General features: G+C 46.7%; 1 protein-coding gene across 3 annotated transcripts in view; it reads left to right on the forward strand.

Moving 5' to 3' along the window:
- Positions 1 to 211: 211 nt before the first annotated feature.
- The window catches only part of CNNM3 (cyclin and CBS domain divalent metal cation transport mediator 3), a 33850-nt gene continuing 10184 nt past the window's right edge, over positions 212 to 23877 (forward strand). For all 3 annotated transcript variants that reach the window (XM_055539366.1, XM_055539365.1, XM_055539367.1), the window contains exon 1: positions 212 to 1590. In XM_055539366.1, the coding sequence (XP_055395341.1) occupies positions 234 to 1590 (1357 nt within the window). In that variant the 5' untranslated portion in view covers positions 212 to 233. The remainder of the gene's footprint in view (positions 1591 to 23877) is intronic.

The raw sequence follows: 23877 nt of genomic DNA on the forward strand, positions 1-23877 counted from the left end.
CCCAGCGTCCTCCTGGTGCTGCGGCCCGGGCCCACAGGGCCGAGAGCCCCACGCCCCCGGCCCGCCCCGGGATCGCGCCGCTGCTTGTTTACTCCCCGGCGCAGCCTAGTCCGACCCTGGGGCCCGCCTCCACCCGCCGCCTATTGGCTGAAAAGACTCCAGGGCTGGCGACGATTGGCCCGGCGGAGGCGGAGAGGTAGGCTGCGCGGGAGGCCGAGAGGGGGCAGCAGGCGATGGCGGCGGCGGCGGCGGCGGGTCGGCTAGGCTGGTTGCTCGCCGCGCTCTGCCTGGGCAATGCCGCCGGGAAGGCGGCGCCGGACCCGCGAGTGCTGGGCGTCTGTCTAGAGGAGGACGGAGCGGCGGGCGCGGGGTGGGCGCACGAAGGGGAGGTGCGGGCCGCGCCGGAGGCCACCTTCCGCTTGCGCCTCTTCGGCTCGGGCTTCTCCAACAGCTCCTGGTCCTGGGTGGCTCCTGAGGGGGCGGGTTGCCCCGAGGGCGGGCCGGCCGCAGCGCCCGACGACGCGGCGGCCCCCACGGGCGAGTGGCGTGCGTTGCTGCGCCTGCGCGCCGAGGCCGCGCGCCCGCACTCTGTGCGGCTGGCGGTGCGCGGGGAGCCGGGGGATTCGGCGGCCGAAGAGGCGGCAGCCCTCACGGGCGAGTGGCGCGCACTGCTGCGCCTGCGCGCTGAGGCCGCGCGCCCGCACTCGGCGCTGCTGGCCGTGCGTGTGGAGCCGGGCGGCTCGGCAGCCGAGGAGGAGGCGCCGCCCTGGGCTCTGGGCCTGGGGGCGGCGGGGCTGTTGGCGCTGGCGGCTCTGGCGCGGGGCCTGCAGCTGAGCGCACTGGCGCTGGCGCCCGCCGAGGTGCAGGTGCTGCGCGAGAGCGGCTCGGAGGCGGAGCGTGCGGCGGCGCGGCGCCTGGAGCCCGCACGGCGCTGGGCGGGCTGCGCCCTGGGCGCGCTGCTGCTGCTGGCCAGCCTGGCGCAGGCGGCGCTGGCGGTTCTGCTGTACCGCGCGGCCGGCCAGCGCGCCGTGCCGGCCGTGCTAGGCAGCGCGGGGCTCGTGTTCCTGGTGGGCGAGGTGGTGCCGGCCGCCGTGAGCGGGCGCTGGACGTTGGCACTGGCCCCGCGCGCGCTGATCCTCAGCCGCTTGGCGGTGCTGCTCACCCTGCCCGTGGCGCTGCCGGTGGGCCAGCTGCTGGAGCTGGCGGCGCGGCCAGGGAGGCTGCGCGAGCGCGTGCTGGAGCTGGCGCGCGGCGGCGGCGACCCCTACAGCGATCTCAGCAAGGGTGTGCTGCCCTGCCGGACAGTGGAGGACGTGCTCACGCCCCTTGAGGACTGCTTCATGCTGGATGCCAGCACCGTGCTGGACTTCGGCGTCCTGGCCAGCATCATGCAGAGCGGCCACACGCGCATCCCCGTTTACGAGGACGAGCGCTCCAACATCGTGGACATGCTCTACCTCAAGGACTTGGCTTTCGTGGACCCCGAAGACTGCACGCCGCTCAGCACCATCACCCGCTTCTACAGTCACCCACTCCACTTCGTCTTCAACGACACCAAGCTGGACGCCGTCCTGGAGGAGTTCAAGCGAGGTAACTGTTGGGGAATCGCGGAGGGGACTCGAATGTCAGCTCTCTCTCCCCAGAGAAGAGTGGGGTTTAGGGAAGCCTTGGGGAAAGGTCCCAACCCGGTGGACGACAGGGAGGCCTCTGAGCGGCCTTTTAATGAAGATGATGGTTTTTTAGCTCCAAATGATCTTGCCTTTGGTTCCGAAAATGACAGTACTATAGACAACAAAAATCTTTTCCGGGCAGGCCCCCAGTTTGGGGAGATATGTGTACTTGACTAACTCTCCAGCTTTTTACCGGGTCATTTTTGTGGGCTTGGGCTTTGTGGCAGGTCCAGACTCTTGGATAGAAACTGAAAGAACATAGAGTATACAGTCTAGATACCTGGACGCTGCTGTTTGCACATGTGTAATACCAAAGTAGCTGAACCTGTGATGTTTCCAGCGTGTCATTGTTAAGGTCAGTGATGGGCTATTGCCTTCCTGATTACAGAAAAGGGTATGATTGATCATTACTTCCTGTAGTGTGAAAGAAACTTCCACTTTGATTTCAGCAGAAGCAACTTGATGGAGGCCAGTCAGTCTCCCCTTCCTTAAAAAAATCAATAAAAACCCAAGTAAGGGCTTAAGTTCTCTTAACTCCACATTTTTGTCCTCTCCTTTCACCCTCGTTCAGGTGAAAACTGAGACCCTCCCGTTGTGAAGATTCGGGTTCTCCTGCAGTCTCCCTCTCTGTGATTGGGCTTGAGGTCTTCCCCAGAGCTTGGTCATGCTTCTCACACCTGAACTTCTGTGGGGACACTTCTGGTCTCTGAATGAGCTTGACCATAAAGACTGCAAAAATGAGGCCGAGAAGTGAGCAAGGCCCCCTCATAATGACTTCCTGACAGCTGTGAGGTCTCCAGGTCCCAGGATCCCATAGGAGGTTCCCTGTGAGCCCCTGGACTGTCAGGGCAGGGAGGCAAAGCTCTGCCGTACTGACCATTAGTACTGCTGTATGCCAGCCACTTGGAGAAGGCAATGGCAAGCCACTCCAGTACTCTTGCCTAGAAAATCCCATGGATGGAGGAGCCTGGTGGGCTACAGTCCATGGGGTCCCCACGAGTCGGTTGTGATTGTGCGACTTCACTTTCACTTTTCACTTTCACGCAATGGAGAAGGAAATGGCAGCCCACTCCAGTGTTCTTTCCTGGAGAATCCCAGGGAGGGCAGAGCCTGGTGGGCTGCTGTCTATGGGGTCGCACAGAGTTGGACACGACTGAAGCGACTTAGCAGCAGCAGCAGCAGCAGCATGCCAGCCACTAGTGGGCACACTCCTGCACCATCTCCTTTAATCCTTTCAAGAGGCTGGGGTTTTAAAGAATTAGGCAGTTACTGTTACTACTGTTTCTCGGGATTGGGTGGGAGACTTTGATGGCAGCTCTGGCTGCTGCACTGGAGAATCTCTGGGTGCTTCTACTTGTTTCCTCAGAATGTAGCCATGCAGCCCTGCTCTGGGGAGAGGAGCCCGGGATCCGGGCAGGCAGAGCCTCCCAGGAGCAAATGCTCCATCTCCGAGTAATACGGTATTTTCTGAGGCAGTGGTGGTTCTCGTGGCTGTGTGGCCAGCCGGCCTGGCCCTGGAGTCAGCAGGGGAGGGTATCATCTTCCCCCTGCCACCTTTCAGCTTGAGGCCAGGCTTGACCACCAGGGCGGTGGCTGCAGGCAGAGCATAGCACCCTGTTTAAGTGGTTTCCACAGATCACTGACTGGTGTGGAGACCAGGGTAGGGGGGTCCCCGTGGTTGGGGGGCCCAGTGAGAGGTGATGGTAGCCTGAACAGGGGTGCTCAGTGAGCATAGAAAGGGAACACCCAAGAAGGCATTGGAAGGTGGGCTTCGGATTTTGTGGTTTGCTGAGGGGCTGTGGGAGAAGGCAATGGCAACCCACTCCAATACTCTTACCTGGCAAATCGCATGGACCGAGGAGCCTGGTAGGCTGCAGTCCATGGGGTCGCTTAGGAGTCGGACATGACTGAGCGACTTCACTTTCACTTTTCACTTGCATGCATTGGAGAAGGAAGTGGCAACCCACTCCAGTGTTCTTGCCTGGAGAATCCCAGGGACGAGGGAGCCTGGTGGGCGGCCGCCTCTGGGGTTGCACAGAGTTGGACACGACTGAAGCAACTTAGCAGCAGCAGCAGCAGAGGGGCTGTGAGGCGGGAGGAGGAGCTGAGGATGAATGTGGGTTTGACTTGGTGGTGGCCTTGCCTTTCCCTGAGGCCGAGCACACGCAGGGAAGAGAGGGCTTGGGGGTTGGGGCCGGGGCGGGCAGATGAGTTTGTTGTGAACACTGGAATTTGTGTGCAGTGGCCTGAGACGTGGGTTGCTAGGAGCAGCCCATGTGCAGTGAAGCACAAGTGAAAGTCGCAGGCAGGAGGGAAGGATCTGGATGTCGGTGGGGAATCGGTCCTGGGGAGTGATCCTAGAAAGCCGAAAGAGAGGCACTAGCAGGGCAGGGGTGGATGGGCAGTGAGGACGGGTGCTGAGGACAGCCAGGGCCCTGGAATGTCCTGGAAGCTGAGGGAAGGAGAGTGATCAGGAGAGGAAGCTTGCAACATGTCCTTTGGATCCAACAACCAGGATACCCTTGACCTTGCAAGAGCAGTTGTGGCATGGCGTGGGGAAGCTGGGGTGGGGGCCAGCAGTGAAGGAGGATGGCCCAAGGAGACTAGAGAGCGGTGGCTCGGAGAGGCCCGGCAGGGTGGGAGGCCTTCTGCTCTGGTGGTGTTTTCCCACCTTTTCTTCGTTAGCTTTTAAAACATTCTTAATTAGAGGAAAATTGTTTTACAATGTTGTGTTGGTTTCTGCTGTACAGTAACTCCAGCTATAATTTTACATATGTCCCCTTCCTCTGCTGTTTTTATTTATTTATTTAATTTGGCTGTGTGGCATGTGGGATCTTAGTTCCCTGACCAGGGATCGAACTGCAGCCCCTGCGGCCAGAAGCATGGATCTTAGCTAACCACTGGACCACCAGGAACGCCCTGCTGTTTGGTTCTAGTATGCGGGAATCCAGTGGGCTTAGGTCTAAATGTTGGTAGGAAGTTGCTGGTAGGGAGGGACAGCCACAGTGCAGGCTGCTCTTCTTCTGGGGTGGTTGCCTTGGCGCAGCTCTGGAGAGCCCCTTCTAGAAGGTAGTTGGGGGGTACAGTGTGGAGGTTGAATGGAGGACTCTTTGGTCCCCTTGACCTCCTGATTCCTGTGGACAGCGAGGGCCATTCTCAGGGCAGGATAGCTTTATCTTTCCTGTGTCACCTGAACCCTCTGCTTCTCCTGTGCGATGCAGCCCTTCGGCAGCTAGCTTTATGTTTCCTCACTAAAGTCCTCATTAACCCAGCCCTCTTCTTCATTCCTCTGCTCATGAACATGGAGCATATTGTAGCCTCCGTGGTGCACGAGGTTTTAGAAATCAGTCCCCTTCTTGTCTCTCTGCCAAGTGTATGAGGCAGGGGTCCCTCTGAATTCCCTGAGGCGGAAGGCCCTGGCATCTTGGCAGTTACCATTTCAGGCCCCATTCCTTTCTCTCTTTCAGATTGTGGTTTGTTCTGGAACTTTAGAGTCTGGAAGAGGCCCCTTCCCTGATGAGGTGCCCCTCAGTCAATGTGCAGACCCGAGGTGACAGCTGATTGTTTTGTGCACACGTTTCCAGGAGTGTAGACTTGGAGGTGTAGTTCAGTTCAGTTCAGTTCCTCAGTCGTGTCCGACTCTTTGCGACCCCATGGACTGCAGCACACCAGGCTTCCCTGTCCATCACCAAATCCCAGAGCTTAGTCAAACTCATGTCCATTGAATCGGTGATGCCATCCAACCATCTCATCCTCTGTCGTCCCCTTATCTTCCTGCCTTCAATCTTTCCCAGCATCAGGGTCTTTTCCAATGAGTCATCTCTTCACATCAGGTGGCCAAAATATTGGAGCTCCAGCATCAGTCCTTCCAATGAATATTCAGGACTGTTCTCCTTTAGAATTGATTGGTTTGATCTCTTTGCAATCCAAGGGACTCTCAGGAGTCTTCTCCAACATCACAGTTAAAAGTATCAATTCTTCAGCTCTCAACTTTTTTTAAAATTTATTTATTTTAATTGGAGGCTAGTTACTTTACATTATTGTAGTGGTTTTTGCCATACATTGACATGAATCTGCCACGGGTGTACATGTGTTCCCTATCCTGAACCCCCTTTCCACCTCCCTTCTTATCCCATTCCTCAGGGTCATCCCAGTGTACCAGCCCTGAGCACCCTGTCTCATGCATCGAACCTGGACTGGTGATCTGTTTCACATATGATAATCTACATGTTTCAGTGCTATTTTCTCAAATCATCCTACCCTTGCCTTCTCCCGCAGAGTCCAAAAGACTGTTCTACACATCTGTGTCTCTTTTGCTGTCTCACATACAGGGTTATCGTTACCATCTTTCTAAATTTCATATATATGTGTTAGTATACTATACTGGTGTTTTTCTTTCTGGCTTACTTCACTCTGTATAATAGGCTCCAGTTTCATCCACCTCATTAGAACTGACTCAAATGTATTCTTTTTAATGGCTGAGTAATACTCCGTAGTGTATATGTACCACAGCTTTCTTATCCATTCGTCTGCTGATGGACATCTAGTTTGCTTCCATGTCCTAGCTGTTGTAAACAGTGCTGCGATGAACATTGGGGTACACGTGTCTCTTTCAGTTCTGGTTTCCTCAATGTGTATGCCCAGTAGTGGGATTGCTGGGTCATATGCCAGTTCTATTTCCAGTTTTTTAAGGAATCTCCACACTGTTCTCCATAGTGGCTGTACTAGTTTGCATTCCCACCAACAGTGTTAGAGGGTTCCCTTTTCTCCACACCCTCTCCAGGATTTATTGCTTGTAGACTGTTTGATAGCAGCCATTCTGACCAGCGTGAAATGGTACCTCATTGTAGTTTTGATTTGCATTTCTCTGATAATGAGTGGTGTTGAGCCTCTTTTCATGTGTTGGTTAGCCATCTGTATGTCTTCTTTGAAAAAATGTCTGTTTAGTTCTTTGGCCCATTTTTTGATTGGGTCGTTTATTTTTGTGGAATTGAGCTGCAGGAGCTGCTTGTATAGTTTTGAGATTAATTCTTTGTCAGTTTCTTTGTTTGCTATTATTTTCTCCAGTTCTGAAGGCTGTCTTTTCACCTTGCTTATGGTTTCCTTCATTGTGCAAAAGCTTTTAAGTTTAATTAGGTCCCATTTGTTTATTGTTGCTTTTATTTCCATTACTCTGGTAGGTGGGTCATAGAGGATCCTGCTGTGATTTATGTCAGAGAGTGTTTTGCCTATGTTTTCCTCTAGGAGTTTTATAGTTTCTGGTCTTACATTCAGATCTTAAATCCATTTTGAGTTTATTTTTGTGTATGGTGTTAGAAAGTGTTCTAGTTTCATTCTTTTACAAGAGGTTGACCAGTTTTCCCAGCACCACTTTTTAAAGAGATTGTCTTTTCTCCATTGTATATTCTTGCCTTCTTTGTCGAAGATAAGGTGTCCATATGTGCGTGGATTTGTCTCTGGGCTTTCTATTTTGTTCCATTGATCTATATTTCTGTCTTTGTGCCAGTACCATACTGTCTTGATGACTATAGCTTTATAGTATAGTCTGAAGTCAGGCAGGTTGATTCCTCCAGTTCCATTCTTCTTTCTCAAGATGGCTTTGGCTATTCAAGTTTTATTGTATTTTCATACAAATTGTGAAATTATTTGTTCTAGTTCTCTGAAAAATACCATTGGTAGCTTGATAGGGATTGCATTGAATCTATATATTGCTTTGGGTAGAATACTCATTTTCACTATATTGATTCTTCCCATCCATGAACATGATACATTTCTCCATCTATTTGTGTCATCTTTGATTTCTTTCATCAGTGGTTTTTTTTTTAATTTTTTTTTTTTATTTCTACCTGCACTATAAGCACTTTATCATCAGTGTTTTATAGTTTTCTGTATATAGGTCTTTTGTTTCTTTACGTAGATTTATTCCTAAGTGTTTTATTCTTTTTGTTGCAATGGTGAATGGAATTGTTTCCTTAATTTCTCTTTCTGTTTTCTCATTGTTAGTGTATAGGAATGCAGGGGATTTTTGTGTGTTGATTTTATATCCTGCAACTTTACTATATTCATTGATTAGCTCTAGTAATTTTCTGGGGGAGTCTTTAGGGTTTTCTATGTAAAGGATCATGTCATCTGCAAACAGTGAGAGTTTTACTTCTTCTTTTCCAATCTGGATTCCTTTTATTTCTTTTTCTTCTCTGATTGCTGTGGCTAAAACTTCCAAAACTATGTTGAATAGTAGTGGTGAGAGTGGGCACCCTTGTCTTGTTCCTGACTTTAGGGGAAATGCTTTCAATTTTTCACCATTGAGGATAATATTTGCTGTGGGTTTGTCATATATAGCTTTTACTATGTTGAGGTATGTTCCTTCTATTCCTGCTTTCTGGAGGGTTTTTATTATAAATGGATGTTAAATTTTGTCAAAGGCTTTCTCTGCATCTGTTCAGATAATCATGGTTTTTATCTTTCAATTTGTTAACATAGTGTATTACATTGATTGATTTGTGGATATTAAAGAATCCTTGCATTCCTGGGATAAAGCCCACTTGGTCATGGTGTATGATCTTTTTAATACATTGTTGGATTCTGTTTGCTAGGATTTTGTTAAGGATTATGTTCATCAGTGATATTGGCCTGTAGTTTTCTTTTTTGTGGCATCTTTGTCAGGTTTTGGTATTAGGGTGATGGTGGCCTCATAAAATGAGTTTGGAAGTTTACCTCCCTCTGCAGTTTTCTGGAAGAGTTTGAGTAGGATAGGTGTTAGCTCTTCTCTAAATTTTTGGTAGAATTTGGCTGTGAAGCCTTCTGGTCCTGGGCTTTTGTTTGCTGGAAGATTTCTGATTACAATTTTGATTTCCGTGCTTGTGATGGGTCTGTTAAGATTTTCTATTTCTTCCTGGTTCAGTTTTGGAAAGTTATACTTTTATAAGAATTTGTCCATTTCTTCCAAGTTGTCCATTTTATTGGCATACAGTTGCTGATAGTAGTCTCTTATGATCCTTTGTATTTCTGTGTTGTCTGTTGCGATTTCTCCATTTTCATATCTAATTTTGTTGATTTGATTCTTCTCCCTTTGTTTCTTGAGTCTGGCTAATGGTTTGTTTATTTTATTTATCTTCTCAAAGAACCAGCTTTTAGCTTTGTTGATTTTTGCTATGGTCTCTTTTATTTCTTTTGCATTTATTTCTGCTCTAATGTTTATGATTTCTTTCCTTCTACTAACCCTGGGGTTCTTCATTTCTTCCTTTTCTACTTGCTTTAGGTGTAGAGTTAGGTTATATATTTGATTTCTCTTCTGTTTCTTGAGGTAAGCTTGTATTGCTATGAACCTTCCCCTTAGCACTGCTTTTACTGAGTCCCTTAGGTTTTGGGTTGTTTTGTTTTCATTTTCATTTGTTTCTATGCATATTTTGATTTCCTTTTTGATTTCTTCTGTGATTTGTTGGTTATTCAGAAGTGTGTTGTTTAGCCTCCATATGTTTGTATTTTTAATAGCTTTTTTCCTGTAGTTGACATCTAATCTTACTGCATTGTGATCAGAAATGATGCTTGGAATGATTTCAATTTTTTGAATTTACCAAGGCTAGATTTATGGTCCAGGATGTGATCTGTCCTGGAGAAGGTTCTGTGTGCACTTCAGAAAAATGTGAAATTCATTGCTTTGGGGTAAAATGTCCTATAGATATCAATTAGGTCTAACTGGTTCATTGTATCATTTAAAGTTTGTGTTTCCTTGCTAATTTTCTGTTTAGTTGATATATCCATAGGTGTGAGTCAGGTATTAAAGTCTCCCACTATTATTGTGTTACTGTTAATTTCCCCTTTCATACTTGTTAGCATTTGCCTTACATATTTTGGTGCTCTGATGTGGGGTTCATGTATATTTATAATTGTTATATCTTCTTGGATTGATCCTTTGATCATTATGTAGTGTCCTTCTTTGTCTCTTTTCACAGCCTTTATTTCAAAGTCTGTTTTATCTGATATGAGTATTGATACTCCTGCTTTCTTTTGGTCTCCATTTATGTGAAATATCTTCACTTTCAGTCTGTATGTGTCCCTTGTTTTGAGGTGGGTCTCTTGTAGACAGCATATATAGGGGTCTTGTTTTTGTATCCATTCAGCCAGTCTTTGTCTTTTGGTTGGGGCATTCAACCCATTTACATTTAAGGTAATTATTGATAAATATGATCCTGTTGCCATTTACTTTGTTGTTTTGGGTTCAAGCTTATACACCTTTTCTGTGTTTCCTGTCTAGAGAAGATCCTTTAGCACTTGTTGGAGAGCTGGTTTGGTGGTGCTGAATTCTCTCAGCTTTTGCTTTTCTGTAAAGCTTTTGATTTTTCCTTCATATTTTAATGAGATCCTTGCTGGGTACAGTAATCTGGTTTGTAGGTTTTTCTCTTTCATCACTTTAAGTATGTCCTGCCATTCCCTTCTGGCCTGAAGAGTTTCTATTGAAAGATCAGCTGTTATGGGAATCCCCTTGTGTGTTATTTGTTGTTTTTCCCTTGCTGCTTTTAATATTTGTTCTTTGTGTTTGATCTTTGTTAATTTGATTAATATGTGTCTTGAGGTGTTTCACCTTGGGTGTATCCTATTTGGGACTCTGAGTTTCTTGGACTTGGGTGGCTATTTCCTTCTCCATTTTAGAGAAGTTTTCAGCTATTATCACCTCAAATATTTTCTCATGGCCTTTCTTTTTGTGTTCTTCTTCTGGGACTCCTGTGATTCGAATGTTGGGGCTTTTGACATTGTCCCAGAGGTCTCTGAGGTTGTCTTCATTTAATTCTTTTTTTTTTCCCTCTCTACTCTATTTATTTCCACCATTCTATCTTCCACCTCACTTATCCTATCTTCTGCCTCAGTTATTCTACTGTTGGTTCCCTCCAGAGGTTTTTTTTTTTTTAAATCTCATTTATTGCATTATTCATTATTGATTGACTCTTTTTTATTTCTTCTAGGTCCTTGTTAAACATTTCTTGCATCTTCTCAATCCTTGTCTCCAGGCTGTTTATCTGTAACTCCATTCTGTTTTCAAGATTTTGGATCATTTTTACTATTATTATTATGAATTCTTTTCCAGGTAGACTCCCTATCTACCCCTCTTTTGTTTGGTTTGGTGGGCTTTTATCATGTTCCTTAACCTGCTGAATATTTCTCTGCCTTTTAATCTTGTTTAGGTTGCTGTGTTTGGGGTGGCCTTTCTGTATTCTGGCAGTTTGTGGTTCCTCTTTATTGTGGAGGTTCCTCCCTGTGGGTGGGGTTGGACGAGTGGCTTGTCAAGGTTTCCTGGTTAGGGAAGCTTGTGTCCATGTTCTGGTGGGTGGAGCTGGATTTCTTCTCTCTGGAGTGCAATGAAGTGTCCAGTAGTGAGTTTTGAGATGTCTTTGGGTTTGGTGTGACTTTGGGAAGCCTATATATTAAAGCTCAGGGCTATGTTCCTACATTGCTGGAGAATTTGCATGGTATGTCTTGCTCTGGAACTTGTTGGCCCTTGGGTGGATCTTGGTTTCAGTGTAGGTATGGAGGCTTTTGGACTTCCCTGGTGGCTCAGACAGTAAAGCATCTGCCTACAATGTGGGAGACCTGGGTTCGCTCCTTGGGTCAGGAAGATCCCCTGGAGAAGGAAATGGCAACCCACTCCAGTATTCTTGTCTGGAAAATCCCATGGACAGAGAAGCCTGGTTGGCTACTGTCCATGGGGTCGCAAAGAGTCGGACACGACTGAGCGACTTCACTATCTATCTATCTATGGAGGCTTTTGGATGCACTCTTATCGATTAATGTTCCCTGGAGTCAGGAGTTCTCTGGTGTTCTCAGGTTTTAGATTTAAGCCTCCTGCCTCTGGTTTTCAGTCTTATTCTTACAGTAGCCTCAAGACTTCTGCATCCGTATAGCACAGATGATAAAACATCTAGGTTAATGGAGAAAAGATTCTCCACAGTGAGGGACACCCAGAAAGGTTCGCTGAGTTACATGGAGAAGAGAAGAGGGAGGAGGGAGATAAGGGAGATGGAGGTGACCAGGAGGAGAAGAGGGGGAATCAAAAGGGGAGAGAGCAGGCTAGCCAGTACTTCCCTGTGTGCTCTCCACAGTCTGGATCCCTCAGAGACATTCACGGAGTTAAACAGAGAAGAGGGAGGAAGGAGACAGAGGTGGCCAGGAGGAGAAGAGGGGAAATCAAAAGGAGAGAGACAGATCCAGCCAGTAATCAGTTCCCTAAGTGTTCTCCACAGCCCAGAACACACAAAGAGATTCACAGTGTTGGGTAGAGAAGAGAAGGGGGAGGGAGGAGATAGAGGTGACTAGGGGAGAAAAAGGAGAGTCAAAAGGGGAAGAGGGCAATCAAGCCAGTAATTACACTCCTAAGTAAAAATAGGTACTAAAGATTGGATTCTTAAAGGTACAAAATTGATAACAAATACTAAAAAGCAAAGATTAAAAATCTAGAGTAGAGATTTGCTTTAAAAATAGGGTATTTTTTTTTTGCAAGGTAATAGGTTACAAAAATGAAAATTAAAGGAGTAATAAAGGACTAAAAATTTTTTTTTAATTTAAAAAATGATAATAGTAAAAATATATCTTGGAATTTCTCTGAAGCTGTTGCGGGCAGTGTGGGGTCAGTTCAGTTTCAGATAGTTCCTTGTTCCAGCTTATACTTCTCAAGGTCTGCAGGCCCCTTCCAGTGTAGTCGGTGCTAACTACAGGGTTTTGATCTGTTGCACCTGTCACTTCCAAAGCAGCTTCCCTCTGTTTATTTTGGCTTCCTCTGTTTGCAAGTCTCTTCAGTATCTAACTTCCACCCTGATACAAGGGGGCAAAGGGGGTCACTTGTTTGGGGTCACTTGTTTAGGCTCACTTGTTCAGTCGTGCTGTGGGGAGGGAGGAGCACTGCAAACAAATATCACTGGGGAGTGCTCGCAGTGTCTGGGCCACACGGGGTTTGGCCCCGCTCACGGCGGCGTGTGTGCTTTCCCGGTCTACACTGCTCAGGCTCCAGGTTGTTCTGCAGGGGGACTGTCTAAAGGGGGCCCTGGGCTGCGTGCACTTCCCAGGTCTAAGCCACTCAGGTTCAGGTTCTTGGGTACTCCACAAAGGCGCAGACTCAGTTAGCCTGCGTTTGTGCCCTTCCCAGGTCCGAGCAGCTCAGGCGCCCAGGTGCTTGGCAAGCGCGCTCTCCCCAGGTGGGGCAGGGCGTCTTATCGCCTCCCCTGTCCCAGCCGCTGCAGTCTCAGGTGTGCTGTGTGTCTCCTCTGGGGAGCTGATCGCTGGCTGCAACCCTCCTGGCGGATGTCAACCGTCCAGAATCCCAGGAAGACTCGGTTAGCAACTGGGAGCCTGCTCGCAGTTTGGTAGAGGATGCCGTCCCTGGGGCCGGGATTGTCCCTCTGGCTGCAGCCCGCCTGCCTTCCTGCCTCCGGTGGGGCATGGGCTGGTCCGCAGCTGGCTAGCTCTCCTCTGGTATTCGCTCAGTCCTTTGTTTTGTGAGCGGGCCTGGCAGTGCCCTAGGTTAGAGGTTTTTGCGGAAAAGTTCTCTCTCTCTCTTTTTTCTCTGGCTATCCCACAGTCTGGATTGCTATCTCAACGTTATCTCCCTCAGATTGCCCCCAGGGCATTCAGTGCCAGTCCTTCCCCTAAGCAGTGCAGCACGCGCCTCCCTGTTCAGCCCCCGCTTGCTGGTGGTGGATCCCAGCGTCTGGGCTACTTCTCCGCTGGGAGTTGCCATTAGGTACGTCATCTGTGGGTTTTATTTATTTATTTATTTATTTATTTATTTTTCCTCCTGGTTATGTTGCCCTTGGAGATTCCAAAACTCCCCACAGACTCTCGGGTGAGAGGGTTTCCTGGTGTTTGGAAACTTCTCCTCTTTTACAACTCCCTCCCTGGGATGGGTCTCCATCCCTAACTCTTTTATCTCTCTTTTTATCTTTTATATTTTGTCCTACCTCCTTTTGAAGACAATGGGCTGCCTTTCTGGGTGCCTGGTTTCCTCTGCCAGCGTTCAAAAGTTGCTTTGTGGAATTTGCTCAGCGTTCAAGATGATCTTTCGATGAATTTGTGGGGGAGAAAGTGGTCTCCCCATCCTATTCCTCCACCATGTTAGGACTGCCCCCTCAGCTTTCTTTATAGTCCAGCTTTCACATCCATACATGACTGCTGGCAAAACCACAGCTTTGAGTAGACAAACCTTTGTTGGAAAGGTAATGTCTCTGCTTTTTAATATGCTGTCTAGGTTGATCATAGCTCTTCTTCCAAGGAGCAAGCGTCTTTTAATTTCATGGCTGCAGTCACCATCTGCAGTGATTTTAGAGCTCAAAAAAATAGTCTCTCACTGTTTCCATTGTTTCCCCATCTGTTTGCCATGTGATGGGGCCAAATGCCATGATCTTAGTTTTTTGAATGTTGAGTTTCAAGCCAACTTTTTCACTCTCCTCTTTCACTTTCATCAAGAGGCTCTTTAGTTCCTCTTTGCTTTCTGCCATAAGGGTGGTGTCAGCTGCGTATCTGAGATTATTGATATTTCTCCTGGCAGTCTTGATTCCAGCTTGTGCTTCATCCAGCCTGGCATTCTGCATGATGTACTCTGCATAGGAATTAAATAAGCAAGGTGACATTATATAGCCTTGTTGTATTCCTTTCCTGATTTGGAACCAGTCCATTGTTCCATGTCCAGTTCTAACGTGCTTCTTAACCTTCATACAGATTCTCAGGAGGCACGTAAGGTGGTCTGATAGCCCCATCTCTTTTAAGAATTTTCCACAGTTTGTGGTGATCCACACAGTCCAAGGGAGACCCGGGTTCAATCCCTGGGTTGGGAAGATTCCCTGGAGAAGGAAATGGCAACCCAGTCCAGTACTCTTGCCTGGAAAATCCCATAGACGGAGGAGCCTGGTAGGCTATAGTCCATGGGGTCGGAAAGAGTCGAACATGACTGAGTGAATTCACTTTTCACACAGTCAAAGGCTTTGGCGTAGTCAATAAAGCAGAAGTAGATGTTTTTCTGAGATTCTCTTGCCTTTTCAATGATCCAGTGGATGTTGGCAATTTGATCTCTGGTTCTTCTGCCTTTTCTGAATCTAGCTTGAAGCGTGTGAGATGTGTGCAATTGTGTGGTAGGTTGAACATTCTTTGGCATTGGAATGAAAACTGACCTTTTCCAGTCCTGTGGCCACTGCTGAGTTTTCCAAATTTGCTGGCATATTGAGTGCAGCACTTTCACAGCATCATCTTTCGGGATTTGAAATAGTTCAGCTGGAATTACATCACCACCACTAGCTTTGTTCATAGTGATGCTTCCTAAGGCCCATTTGACTTTGCACCCCAGGATGTCTGGCTCTAGGTGAGTGATCACAGCATCGTGGTTATCTGGGTCATGAAGACCTTTTTTGTACTGTTCTCCTATGTATTCTTGCCATCTCTTCTTAATATCGTCAACTTCTGTTAGTAAGTAACAGATGGTGTAGTAAGTAGCGCATAGTTTCTGTAAAGCCATTAACCCCTGCCTTCTTTGTCAGCCCTCAGTTACCTCAAGGACATTCAGCCAAAGGAGGAATTAGAAGAGGGGAGCTTTTCGGAGTCCATTTCAGATTCGCTGAGTTCTGGTTCATTGTTTGGCAGAAACCAAAGGATTGTTTCAGCTCTGAAAATAGTTAGACTTGCTCAGGCATTTATGAGGGACGATCACACGGTACTTTTCTCATAGGATACATTCAAACAGTTTAAAAAAAAACTGAAGTGAGAAGACAGGAATTTCAACTCCAATTGCATTTTTAGGAATGTTCTAGAAATTTGGTCCTCTAGCATCCGTGTCATTGGTGAGGGTTCTCAAGCCTGCTAACTAAAATGAGAGCGCTGGAGCTTTCCCCGGCTTCCTGGTTGGTATTGGCAGGTATGTGGTCCACCTTGGCCTTTGGCAGGGAGAGCCCGAGGCCTCTGTCTTGGGGCATGTATCAGTGTTTGTAGTCAGCCAGCCAGGGCCCCGTATCTTGCGAGCATTTTACCCGGTCAGATGAGGAACTTGAGTCTCTCCAGCTGCCCTTTCTCTGTGTGCCTCTTAGCCCTTTCTCCTGGTTGCCTCCTGGACCCCTCAAACGTTCTGTCTTAAGGTTAAGTCACGCAGCCAGTGTTTGAGGGATCTTCCAAGGCTCTGCTTTCTTCTGTTCATTATTGAATTATCTCCTCACTGAGAACCCTGAGCCTCTTCTATAGAAGTTTAAAGCATGGGAGGACTTTGTCATTTCTGTAGTTTCCTGGAAGGAAGGGGATCCTCTCTGCTCCCAGGTGGCCATCTCAAACCTGAGCTTTGGTTCTCAAAATCCAAAAAGACTGTTGACCAATATTCTGTGTTGAGGCTCAGGCTTCCTCATGTGGCCTGATGGATTTATATTCAGTGGTTGTCTCTCCAGGACCTTCGTAGCAATGCTGCCTGCCCACTGGTGTCAGCCATTCCCAGCTCAAATATCATGGGCTGGGAAATGTGTAGAAGTTCCTCATTTGGTGTCTGTGTCTCAGCAGGAATGGGCGGGCAATGCCCCAGGCATCCCTCACCCGTTCCTCATGGGAAGAGGGGAGGCAACTTAATGTGGGCTTTTCCACCTTTAATTTTTGCCCCAGGATGGTGGAACCCCCTGAAGAAGGCTGCTTGCATCTCTCCAGCTGGGCCCTGTGCTGAGGATGGTGCCTTGGCACCATGCATGTCACCCAAAGAGAATGAGGCTCCTGAGATCCAGTCTGTTGTTCTCTTCAGTGAAAGTCACTTGTGCAGGGCGTGAGGAGAGTGGACCCAGAGCCAGCTGTCTGGGTGCCAGATTGGGGGGGGCGGTCACTGACTCTCTTGGCCTCAGTTTTCTCTGTAAACTGTAAAATGCAAATAAAAAATACTATGTGCCTCATAGAGTTAGTTGCCAGAGATTTGGTAGGTTAATCAGTGACTAAAGCACCTGGTGGCTGACACTCAGCAGGCAAGCACACAGGACAGGCACGCCTCGGCTCCAGACCACCGTGATAAAGTGAGGCGTGCAAATGGTTTGGTTTCTCAGTGCATATAAAAATTATGTTTATGTTGCAGTCTGTTAAGTGTGCAATTGGCATTAGGTCTGAAAAAAACTATGTATCTTAGTTTAAAAACATTTTATGGCTAAAAGATGTTAACACCATCTGAGCCTTCAGTGAGTTATAAACTTTGATGGAGGAGGGTCTTGCTTCCATGTTGGTGGCTGCTGGCTGATAATTATGGGTGGTGGTTGCTAAAAGTTGGCATGGCCACAGCAGTTGTTTTTTTTTAATTGGAAGGTAATTGCTTTACAATATTGTGTTGGTTTCTGCTACACATCAACGCGAATCAGCCACAGGTTTACATGTGTCCCCTCCCGCCCACCTCCCGCCCCATCTCATCCTCTAGGGTGAGCACCCGACTGAGCTCCCTGTGTCACACAGCATGTTTCCACTGGGCACCTGTTTTACACATGGTAATTCATGTGTCTCCTTGCTCCCCTCTCAACTCGCCCCACCCTCTCCTTCCCCCACTGTGTCTACAAGTCCCTTCTTTTTGTCTGTGTCTCCATTGCGGCCCTGCAGAAGGTTCATCAGTACCATCTTTCTAAATCCCATGTATATGTATTAATATATGATATTTGTTGTTCTTATTTTGACTTCACTGTGTATAACAGGTTCTAGGTTCATCCACCTCATTAGGACCGACTCAAATGTGTTCTTTTTTATGGCTGAAGAAGAGATAAAAAAGCCTTCCTCAGCAATCAATGCAAAGAAATAGAGGAAAACAACAGAATGGGAAAGACTAGAGATCTCTTCAAGTAAATTAGAGACACCAAGGGAACATTTCATGCAAAGATGGGCTCGATAAAGGACAGAAATTGTATGGACCTACCAGAAGCAGAAGATATTAAGAAGAGATGGCAAGAATACACACAAGAACTGTACAAAAAAGATCTTCACGACCAAGATAATCATGATGGTGTGATCACTCACCTAGAGCCAGACATCCTGAAATGTGAAGTCAAGTGGGCCTTAGAAAGCATCACTACGAACAAAGCTAGTGGAGGTGATGGAATTCCAGTTGAGCTATTTCAAATCCTGAAAGATGATGCTGTGAAAGTGCTGCACTCAGTATGCCAGCAAATTTGGAAAACTCAGCAGTGGCCACAGGACTGGAAAAGGTCCGTTTTCATTCCAATCCCAAAGAAAGGCAATGCCAAAGAATGCTCAAGCTACCGCACAATTGCACTCATCTCACACGGTAGTAAAATAATGCTCAAAATTCTCCAAGCCAGGCTTCAGCAATACGTGAACCGTGAACTTCCAGATGTTCAAGCTGTTTTTAGAAAAGGCACAGGAACCAGAGATCAAATTGCCAACATCCGCTGGATCATGGAAAAAGCAAGAGAGTTCCAGAAAAACATCTGTTTCTGCTTTATTGACTATGCCAAAGCCTTTGACTGTGTGGATCACAATAAACTGTGGAAAATTCTTCAAGAGATGGGAATACCAGACCACCTGACCTGCCTCTTGAGAAACCTGTATGCAGGTCAGGAAGCAACAGTTGGAACTTGTCATGGGACAACAGACTGGTTCCAAATAGGGAAAGGAGTACGTCAAGACTGTATATTGTTACTCTGCTTATTTAACGTATATGCAGAGTACATCATGAGAAACGCTGGGCTGGAAGAAGCACAAGCTGGAATCAAGATTGCCGGGAGAAATATCAATAACCTCAGATATGCAGATGACACCACCCTTATGGCAGAAAGTGAAGAGGAACTAAAAAGCCTCTTGACGAATGTGAAAGAGGAGAGTAAAAAGTTGGCTTAAAGCTCAACATTCAGAAAACGAAGATCCTGGCATCTGGTCCCATCACTTCATGGGAAATAGATGGGGAAACAGTGTCAGACTTTATTTTGGGGGGCTCCAAAATCACTGCAGATGGTGACTTCAGCCATGAAATTAAAAGATGCTTACTCCTTGGAAGAAAAGTTATGACCAACTTAGATAGCATATTCAAAAGCAGAGACATTACTTTGCCAACAAAGGTCCATCTAGGCAAGGCTATGGTTTTTCCAGTGGTCATGTATGGATATGGATGAAATGGCTGGATGGCATCACCGACTCGATGCACGTGAGTTTGAGTGAACTCTGGGAGTTGGTGATGGACAGGGTGTGCTGCGATTCATGGGGTCACAAAGAGTCGGACACAACTGAGCGACTGAACTGAACTGAACTGAATACTCCATTGTGGCCGTTTCTTAAAATAAGACTACAGTGACGTTTGCCGCATGAACGCTTCCTTTCACCAGCAGTCTCTCTCTAGCAGGCAGCAGAAACGTTTGGTAGTGTTTTACCCACGGTAGACATTCTTCCAGATTGCGACTGTGTCCTCTCAACTCTGCCAGCCCCTTATCAGGTAACTTGGTAGAATGTTCTAAATCTCTTCTTGCCATTTCAACAGTCTTTGCAACACCTTTAACATGAATAGCGTCCATCTCAGGAAACTGCTTTCTTTCCTCATCTATGAGAAGCAGCTCCTCATCTGTTGAAGTTTTACCACAAGATGGCAGCAATTCAGTCACTCTTCAGGCTCCACTTCTAATTCCCGTTCTCTTGCTGGTCCCACATCTGCTGTTACTTCCTCTAGTGAAGTCTTGAAGCCCTCAAAGTCATCTGTGAAGGTTGGAATTATCTTCTTCCAAACTCCTGTTAGTGTTGATATTTTGACCTCTTTTCATGAATCATGAATGTTCTTAATAGCTTCTTGAATGGTGAATGTTTTCCAGAATGTTTTCAGTTGACTTTGCCCAGATCCATTAGAGGACTTGTACCTATGACAGCTGCGGCCTTATGAAATGTAGTTGTTAAATAATAAGACTTGCGAGTTGAACTCCTTCATCTGTGGGCTGCAGTGTGATGAGGTGTTAGTAGGCATGAAAATAACATTCACCTTGTTGGACATCTCCATCAGAGCTCTTTGGTGACCAGATGCATTGTCAGTGAGCAGAACTACTTTGAAAAGAATCTTTATTCTGAGCAGTAGGTCTCAACTGGGCTTAAAATATTCAGTAAACCACATTGTAAAATGATGTGTTGTCATTCAGGCTTTATTATTCCATTTGTAGAGCACAGGCAGAGTAGATTTAGTGTAGTTTGCATAGGCCCTAGGATTTTAGGAACGGTCAGTGAGCACTGGTTTCAACCTGAAGTCACCTGCCACCTGCATTCAGTTCAGTGCAGTTCAGTCACTCAGTCGTGTCCGACTCTTTGTGACCCCATGAATTGCAGCACACCAGGCCTCCCTATCCATCACCAACTCCCAGAGTTCACTCAAACTCACGTGCATCGAGTCGGTGATGCCATCCAGCCATCTCATCCTCTGTCGTCCCCTTCTCCTCCTGCCCCCAATCCCTCCCAGCATCAGAGTCTTTTCCAATGAGTCAGTTCTTCACATGAGGTGGCCAAAGTACTGAGTTTCAGCTTTAGCATCACTCCTTCCAAAGAACACCCAGGGCTGATCTCCTTTAGAATGGACTGGTTGGATCTCCTTGCAGTCCAAGGGACTCTCAAGAGTCTTCTCCAACCCAACAGTTCAAAAGCATCAATTCTTTGGCGCTCATCTTTCTTCACAGTCCAACTCTCACATCCATACATGACCACTGGAAAAACCATAGCCTTGCCTAGATGGACGTTTGTTGGCAAAGTAATGTCTCTGCTTTTGAGTATGCTATCTAGGTTGGTCATAACTTCCCCCCTGACAAGAGGGTCAGCCTGTCCTTTGACACTTTGAAACCAGGTCTTGCCCTCTGCTCTCTGACTGTGAGGTCCTTCATGGTATCTTCTTCCAGTAGAAGCTGCTTTGTCTACACTGAGCGTCTGTTTTTCAGTGCAGCCACCTTCATTAATGATCTGAGCTAGCTCTTTTGGATAACTTGGTACAGCTTCTACATCAGCACTTGCTGCTTCACCTTACACTTTCTATGTTATGGAGTCAGCGCTCCTTAAACCTCATGAACTGATCTCTGCTAACTTCAAAATTTTCGTCTATAGCTTCCTCACCTGTCCCAGCCTTGATAGAATTGACAACAGGTTGTGGCTGGTTTGATCTTCTCTCCAGACCACTCAGACTTTCTCCATATCAGCAATAAGATTGTTTGGTTTTCTTATCATTCACGTGTTCATTGAGTTGTTCAGTTGCTCAGTTGTGTCTGAGTCTTTGTGATCCTGTGGACTGCAACACGCCGGGCTTTCCTGTTCTTCATCATCTCCCGGAGTTTGCTCAAACTCATGTCCATTGAGCCAGTAACGCCATCCAGCCACCTCATCCTTGTCATCCCCTGCTCCTCTTGCCCTCTGAGTAGTGCATTTATTTATATGCTTGTTTGTGTTTATTTTGAGGAAGTAGCTCTTTTAATTTCCTTTAAGAACTGATTCTTTGCTCTCATGACTTGGCTCTTTGATGCACGAGGCCTAACTTCTGGCCTGTCTCAAATGAGTCAGCTCTTCACATCAGGTGGCTAAAGTATTGGAGTTTCAGCTTCAACATCAGTCCCTCCAATGAACACCCAGGACTGATCTCCTTTAGGATGGACTGGTTGGATCTCCTTATAGTCCAAGGGACTCTCAAGAGTCTTCTCCAATACCACAGTTCAAAAGCATCAATTCTTCGGTGCTCAGCTTTCTTTAGAGTCCAACTCTCACATCCATACATGACCGCTGGAAAAACCATAGTCTTGACTAGACGGACCTTTGTTGTCAATGTCTCTGCTTTTGAATATGCTATCTAGGTTGGTCATTACTTTCCTTCCAAGGAGTAAGCATCTTTTAATTTCATGGCTGCAGTCACCATCTGCAGCCTAGAAAAATAGTCAGCCACTGTTTCCTCTGTTTCCCCATCTATTTCCCATGAAGTGTTGGGACCAGATGCCATAATCTTAGTTTTCTAAATTTTGAGCTTTAAGCCAACTTTTTCACTCTCTTCTTTCACTTTCATCAAGAGGCTGTTTAGTTCTTCACTTTCTGCCATAAGGGTGGTGTCATCTGCATATCTGAGGTTATTGATATTTCTCCTGGCAATCTTGATTCCAGCTTGTGCTTTATCCAGCCCAGCGTTTCTTATGGTGTACTCTGCATAGAAGTTAAATAAGCAGGGTGACAATATACAGCCTTGACGTACTCCTTTTCCTATTTGGAACCAGTGTGTTGTTCCATGTCCAGTTCTAACTGTTGCTTCCTGACCTGCAAATAGGTTTTTCAAGAGGCAGGTCAGGTGGTCTGGTATTCCCATCTCTTTCAGAATTTTCCACAGTTTATTGTGATCCACACATAGGCTTTGGCATAGTCAATAAAACAGAAATAGATGTTTTTTTGGAACTCACTTGCTTTTTCGATGAAACTAAGCTGTGTAGGGCTACCCAAGACGGACGGGTCATGGTGGAGAGGTCTGCCAGAATGTGGTCAACTGGAGAAGGGAATGGCAAACCACTTCAGTATTCTTGCCTCGAGAACCCTATGAACAGCATGAAAAGGCAAAAAGATAGGACACTGAAAGATGAACTCCCCAGGTCAGTATGTGCTCTATATGCTACTGGAGATCAGTGGAGAAATAACTCCAGAAAGAATGAAGGGATGGAGCCAAAGCAAAAACAATACCCAGTTGTGGATGGGACTGGTGATAGAAGCAAGGTTCGATGCTGTAAAGACCAATATTGCATAGGAACCTGGAATGTTAGGTCCATGAATCAAGGCAAATTGGAAGTGGTCAAACAGGAGATGGCAAGAGTGAACATCGACATTCTAGGAATCAGCAAACTGAAATGGACTGGAATGGGTGAATTTAACTCAGATGACCACTATATCTACTACTGTGGGCAGGAATCCCTTAGAAGAAATGGAGTGGCCATCATGGTCAACAAAAGATTCCGAAATGCAGTACTTGGATGCAATCTCAAAAACGACAGAATGATCTCTGTTCATTTCCAAGGCAAACCATTCAATATCACAGTAATCCATGTCTATGCCCCAACCAGTAACGCTGAAGAAGCTGAAGTTGAACGGTTCTATGAAGACCTACAAGACCTTCTAGAACTAACACCCAAAAAAGGTGTCCTTTTCATTATAGGGGACTGGAATGCAAAAGTAGGAAGTCAAAAACATCTGGAGTAACAGGCAAATTTGGCCTTGGACTACGGAATGAAGCAGGGCAAAGGCTAATGGAGTTCTGCCAAGAGAACGCACTGGTCATAGCAAACACCCTTTTCCAACAACACAAGAGAAGACTCTACACATGGACATCACCAGATGGTCAACACCGAAATCAGATTGATTATATCCTTTGCAGCCAAAGATGGAGAAGCAGTTGGTGGTGCCCCCCCCCACAACAACCAAATAATAGTTACAGTAGAACATCACAGATTGCCATAACAGATACTATTATATCTTGTTATATCTTGTTCTTACAGTGAAAAAGCTTGAAAATCAGCAAGAGTGACCAAAATGTGACACAGGCACTGAGCAGATGCTGTTGGACAAATGGTGCCGGCAGGCTTGCTCAAGGAAGGGATGCCATAAACCTTGCATGTGTAAAAAACGCAGTTTCTGTGAAGCACATTGAACCATGTAGGCCTGTACTGCATTTCATCAGTTCTCAGATGCACGATTTTTTGCATTTTAACATCTCTCTAGTCTCATAATTGATGATGTCTTGGATTTGATGAAATACAATAAATGTGATCTTTTTATTGTTTTACAGCCTCATTCCTTTTTTAAAAAAATTAATTGAGTTCATTGTGTTGTTTTTATATATGTACAGTGGTTTGAAGTTTTTTTTTTTACTTCATATGTTTTTTAATATTATTTATTCAATTTTGGTTGCGCTTGGTCTTCGTTGTGGCACTGGGTTTCTCACTGCAGTGGCCTCTCTTACTGTGGAGCGCGTGCTGAAGGCCTCCAGGCTCGGCTGCGGTGGCCTCTCTTACTGTGGAGCGCGGGCTCAAGGCCTGCAGGCTCGGCTGCGGTGGCCTCTCTCACTGTGGAGCGCGGGCTGAAGGCCTGCAGGCTCGGCTGCGGTGGCCTCTCTCACTGTGGAGCGCAGTTGCACACAGGCTTGTTGGCCCTGCAGCATGTGGGACGTTCCTGGACCAGGGGTTGAACCCTTGCATTGGCAGGTGGATTTCTTTACCACTGCACCATTGGGGAAGTCCCTTAT

Source organism: Bubalus kerabau, chromosome 11, assembly GCF_029407905.1.
Source record: "Bubalus kerabau isolate K-KA32 ecotype Philippines breed swamp buffalo chromosome 11, PCC_UOA_SB_1v2, whole genome shotgun sequence".
In the NCBI taxonomy this organism is placed as follows: domain Eukaryota; kingdom Metazoa; phylum Chordata; class Mammalia; order Artiodactyla; family Bovidae; genus Bubalus; species Bubalus kerabau.